This window comes from Nematolebias whitei, chromosome 22, assembly GCF_014905685.2.
Source record: "Nematolebias whitei isolate Nwh7 chromosome 22, NemWhi1, whole genome shotgun sequence".
Taxonomy (NCBI): Eukaryota; Metazoa; Chordata; class Actinopteri; order Cyprinodontiformes; family Rivulidae; genus Nematolebias; species Nematolebias whitei.
Genome location: NC_056519.1, coordinates 1,317,263 through 1,322,693, shown reverse-complemented (window position 1 = coordinate 1,322,693; position 5,431 = coordinate 1,317,263). Strand labels below are relative to the sequence as shown.

Here is a 5,431-nt window from a genome sequence, read left to right as displayed (position 1 = left end):
ACCTGGACAGGTCTCCAGTCCATCACAGGGACACCTGGACAGGTCTCTAGTCCAACACAGGGACACTTGGACAGGTCTCCAGTCCATCACAAACAAATAATTTAAAATCTGTAAATACAAACGTAAACAGACTTCATCCTACCAGACACACTACATTAACCTTTAACTCAACATAAAATACAGACTTCAGTTATTTTAACCATATTGTTCTAACATTTGTTATATTTTCAAAACTGAACCTAATATGAAATATACCGACTTCAGTCTTAACATATTGATTCATGTTTGGTAAATATTTAACTAAATTTAAAAACCTGTGCAAGTTTGCACAAACCCCTTCTGAACTGTAATTTATAAAATGTATAAATGATATAAACTGTCTCATTTAGAAGACATCTGGACTCCAGATGTGTCTCATCTCTTGAACGTGTTAAAAAGACAAATTCCATAAAGTTTGTTGAACGACGTGTCCATAAGTTTCATTGTAATCTGATAAACAACCGTTACCTTTGAGCTGCATCAGTTTCTCCCACTTTGTTTGTTTCATGGTGGAGTTGTGGCGCAGCTTCATCACTATAAACCTACATGACGGAGTAACGAACGTTGACTCCAGCGTATTAAAATAAACCGCCACCTCCACTGAGCTGTGAGATCACGAGTCCTTGGTGCTGCCGCAGGAGACGGAGGGAACTCTGCACAGACTTTGCAGAATCAGCTGGAAGTTTGTTTTTAGAGTTCGCTGGTCGGCTGCTTCTCTTTCATCTTCTGCACATTTTGTTGTTCAAAATACTGTACGTCCGTTTTATTTTATTCTTCTTGTAAACAGCCGTGCTCTTGTGAAGCTCTGTCTTCCCCCGGAACATGGTAGGATGTGGAACGAGTTTTAAAGACGAAGCAGCGAGTTGACTCGTGCTCTCCTCCATGCTAGCAGGCTCCATTCAGATAAAGGGAGCTGGCTAACCAGCTGCTGTACGGTGGCCTGCACGGCTCAATCCTTCAGCGTTCGATCGGACACGTAACGCGACATGCAGTACGCTCGGGAGTAAGAGCGGAAAAAAATTAAACACATTTTAAATCGATTTAGAGTCGCAGAACTAAAAATGTAGATTCTTTAAAAAATAAACCAGATGAATGTTTGAATGTGAGTATTTGTAGATTTGTCACCGCAGCAGTTCGTTACGTTAAGAACCGAACATTTTTAATCTCATTCAGAGCCGTTCGTTAAATCTGTGGGTGACCGGAGCATCTTCAGAGCTTCCTGAAGTCCACTCCATGTGTGTTACTGTGTAAGATCTGAACCAGAACTTTGACCTGGGCTTGTGGTTCTGCAGACCATCAGCCGGGCCTTCATGAACGGCAGTGCTCTGGAACACGTGGTCCAGTTTGGACTTGACTATCCAGAGGGGATGGCGGTGGACTGGCTGGGGAAGAACCTGTACTGGGCCGACACCGGCACCAACCGCATTGAAGTGGCCAAACTGGACGGGCAGCACCGGCAGGTTCTGGTCTGGAAAGATCTGGACAGCCCCCGAGCTCTGGCTCTGGATCCTGCTGAGGGGTAAGAACTGCAGCTTGGTTATCTCCGGCCCGCAGGCCCGGTTCATCTCACAGGTTCTGTTCTGACCCGATTCTCCACAGGTACATGTACTGGACCGAGTGGGGAGGGAAACCAAAGATAGACCGGGCCGCGATGGACGGAACGGGCCGCGTCACGCTGGTGGCCGACGTGGGCCGGGCCAACGGACTCACCATCGACTACTCGGAGCGGCGGCTCTACTGGACCGACCTGGACACGACCCTGATCGAGTCGTCCAACATGCTCGGTGAGAGCAGAGGTCCAACAGAACAGTCCTAGAGCTGAAGCAGAACCGCTGGGTCCGCTTGCTCCTGGGTCACATAGTTCTGTTAGAACCGGGCCTGCGGTCCACGAGACGTTTTCTGCTAAAGTTTGAATTCTTCTGAATCTCTCTGAGGGTCTGAACTGGTTCCAGGTTTGATCTGGACCAGTTTCAGGTTTGGTTTGGATCTGATTTTGAGCTTGATTTGGACTAGTTTGGGCCCGGTTCTGGCTCTGATGTTCTCGTGTTCTGGTTCTCCAGGTCAGGACCGGGAGGTGATCGCTGACGACCTTCCTCACCCGTTTGGTCTGACCCAGTTCCAGGACTACATCTACTGGACAGACTGGAGCCAGCGCAGCATCGAGCGGGCCAACAAGAGCAGCGGTCAGAACCGCACCCTGATCCAGGGCCACCTGGACTACGTCATGGACATCCTGGTGTTCCACTCGTCCCGACAGGGGGGCTGGAACGTGTGCGCCTCCACCCACGGTCATTGCTCCCACCTGTGCCTCGCCGTCCCCGTCAGAGGCTTCGTCTGCCGATGCCCCGCCCACTTCTCCCTGAACGCCGACAACAAGACCTGCAGCGGTGAGAGGCGGGTCCGGTTCGGGCTTGTGCAGGGTCAGAGCCGGTGTCTTCGAGGTGTGACTTGTTGTTTCTCCGGCAGCTCCCACCTCGTTCCTGCTCTTCAGCCAGAAGAACTCCATCAACCGGATGGTGATCGACGAGCAGCAGAGCCCCGACATCATCCTGCCGGTCCACAACCTGAAGAACGTCCGGGCCATCGACTTCGACCCGCTCGACAAGCAGCTCTACTGGATCGACTCCAAGCAGAGCGTCATCCGCCGCGCCCAGGAGGACGGGAACCAGGTACCGCAGGTCCTCCAGGTTCTGGTGTCTCCTTTCAGGTCTGCTTCTGATCCACCTGCGTTATCGTCCTGTCAGAGCATGACGGTGGTGTCGAGTTCTGTGGCCGGGCCCGGTCCGGGTCTGCAGCTGTACGACCTGAGCATCGACATCTACAGCCGCTTCATCTACTGGACCAGCGAGGTGACCAACGTCATCAACGTGACCCGGACGGACGGCAGCAGGGTGGGCGTGGTCCTGCGGGGCGAGAAGGACAAACCTCGAGCCATCGTGGTCAACCCCGAGCGCGGGTCGGTACCAGAATTCATCTTTTCATTGAGCGAGCCTTGAGTCCAAAGAGTCAGAAAGTCCCTCTGATGTTCTGAAGGTTCTGTTCAGGAAGCCTCCGTGTCGCGTACGAGACGGTCTCAGGAAGATCTGCTCTAAAAGTCTTGTAGTTTTTACATGCTGGTTCCCTTTGGGTCGGAGTGGGTCAGAACTTCCTGTCGTCTCCTGCAGGTACATGTACTTCACCAACCTGCAGGAACGCTCGCCGAAGATCGAGCGAGCAGCGCTGGACGGAACGGAGCGCGAGGTCCTGTTCTTCAGCGGGTTGGGGAAACCCGTGGCTCTGGCCATCGACAACGAGGTCGGGAAGCTGTTCTGGGTCGACTCGGATCTGCGACGCATCGAGAGCAGCGACCTGTCCGGTGAGTCCAACGCCACTTCCTGTTACTGAAGAGATGTGTTCTGAAGGCGGCACGATGGCTCAGTGGTTAGCACTGCTGCCTCACAGTAAGAAGGCCCTGGGTTCAATCCCCGGTTGGACCTGGGCTCTTTCAGTTTGCATGTTCTCTCCGTGCTGCGTGGGTTTTCTCCGGGTACTCCGGTTTCCTCCCACAGAATAAAAACATGCATGTTAGTCTGCCTCCAGGTCCAGGCCTCTTACTAGAGATCTGTGATCTGAGTGGGATATTATGAGTGGGGCGGCTGTGGCTCAGTGGTTAGAGCAGTCGTCCTCCAATGCAAGAGTTGGGGGTTCAAATCCACCTACAGTCACATGCCGAAGTGTCCCTGGGCAAGACACTGAACCCTCACTGCCTCTGATGTGTGTCCCATCAGTGTCTGAATGTGATAAAGCTCTGGTTAATCTCTTTAGAATGATTTGTTCAATTATCTTAGTAGAGATCTAGTATAGAGCTGTATGAATGAGACAGATTGTTGTAAAGAGCTTTGAGTGTCTCAATAAGATAGAAAGGCGCTGTATAAGTACAGTCCATTTACCATATTCCTGGTTAAATAAAGGTTTATGTCACTTCCTGTTCTTGAAGGGCTGGGCTGTGATGTCACTTCCTGTTAATAAAATGGTCCGTGTTCTTATGCGTTCGTAAACAGTTCTGGTTGTTCTCCTGGTGCTGAACCGAGACATGAACGGGTTCTGAAATATCTTCAGGTGTCTGAAGGTCCAGATGGTTCTGTCTGATGCAGGTTCTAGGCCAGATGTTTGGAGTCCCTTTCAGAACCTCACGGTTTATTCTTCAGTAAGATTTGGGTTCTCAGCAGGAGAACCACCTGAAGGAACCATCTGTTTGTAGCTAAATGTTAAAACTGGAATAAATAAACCTTAAACGTGGTTTCAGAATAAATCCTGAGCGAGTAAATATTTCTTCATGTTCACTCCTGTCCCTCCCTGCCTCCCCCTTCAGCTCCTCACCCGTTTTGTTGCCTTTGTTCCTGAAGTTCTCTCCCTCGTTTTATTATTTCTCCTCTCCCGGTGCTTTTATTTTGTTAAACGCTGCAGGAGCCAATCGGGTCGTGATTGCTGACACGAACATCCTGCAGCCCGTGGGCCTGACGGTGTTCGGGAACCACCTGTACTGGATCGACAAGCAGCAGCAGATGATCGAGCGCATCGACAAGACGACGAGGGAGGGCCGCACTAAGGTGCAGGCGCGAGTGGCCTACCTGAGCGACATCCACGCTGTGCACGAGCTCGACATGAAGGATTACCGTGAGTCCAGCTTCTTCTGTTTTAACGTTTTAGGTCCGCTTGAGTTCAGAAACTTGTATTTCCTGCCGTTTGTGTGAGAGCAGACCCGAATCTTAAATAAACACCTCAGGTAAAGATCCGCCCTCCATGTTGTGCAGGTAAACACCCGTGTACGAAAGATAACGGTGACTGCTCCCACATCTGCATCGTTAAAGGAGACGGGACGACTCGCTGCTCATGTCCCATCCACCTGGTGCTGCTGCCGGACGAGCTCACCTGCGGAGGTAAAACTCACCTGTCGGTTCTGAGGTCAGAGCCCCGACACGATCAGCGGGAAGATGGACCGACTCTTTGCTTTGTTTGCAGAACCACCCACCTGTTCACCCAAGCAGTTCACCTGCAGTTCCGGGGAGGTGGACTGCATCCCAAACACCTGGAGGTGCGACGGTTATGTGGAATGTGACGACAGCAGCGACGAGGAGGACTGTCCGGTCTGTTCAGAGTCAGAGTTCCAGTGTGACAGTCGGCAGTGCATCGACATGAGCCTCCGCTGCAATGGAGAGATCAACTGTCAGGACAAGTCTGACGAGAACGAGTGCGAAGGTGAGAGCGCTCTGCGTCATGTGATCAAGAGCGATGACCTCAGGTTCAAAAAGTCACAACAAAACCATGTCTCTTAAACTAGTCATCACATGACTTTCACCACGATAACATGACCTAAACCAAGATCACATGACCTAAACCAAGATCACATGAC

At 51.2% G+C, this 5,431-nt stretch overlaps 1 protein-coding gene across 2 annotated transcripts in view; it reads left to right on the top strand.

The window, feature by feature from the left end:
- lrp6 (low density lipoprotein receptor-related protein 6) overlaps window positions 1-5,431 on the top strand; it is a 20,071-nt gene that overhangs the window by 10,284 nt on the left and 4,356 nt on the right. For both annotated transcript variants that reach the window (XM_037695611.1, XM_037695610.1), the window contains exons 10-18: window positions 1,332-1,558; window positions 1,639-1,823; window positions 2,100-2,426; window positions 2,506-2,708; window positions 2,784-2,995; window positions 3,204-3,394; window positions 4,486-4,695; window positions 4,833-4,958; window positions 5,041-5,277. In XM_037695611.1, the coding sequence (XP_037551539.1) occupies window positions 1,332-1,558; window positions 1,639-1,823; window positions 2,100-2,426; window positions 2,506-2,708; window positions 2,784-2,995; window positions 3,204-3,394; window positions 4,486-4,695; window positions 4,833-4,958; window positions 5,041-5,277 (1,918 nt within the window). The remainder of the gene's footprint in view (window positions 1-1,331; window positions 1,559-1,638; window positions 1,824-2,099; window positions 2,427-2,505; window positions 2,709-2,783; window positions 2,996-3,203; window positions 3,395-4,485; window positions 4,696-4,832; window positions 4,959-5,040; window positions 5,278-5,431) is intronic.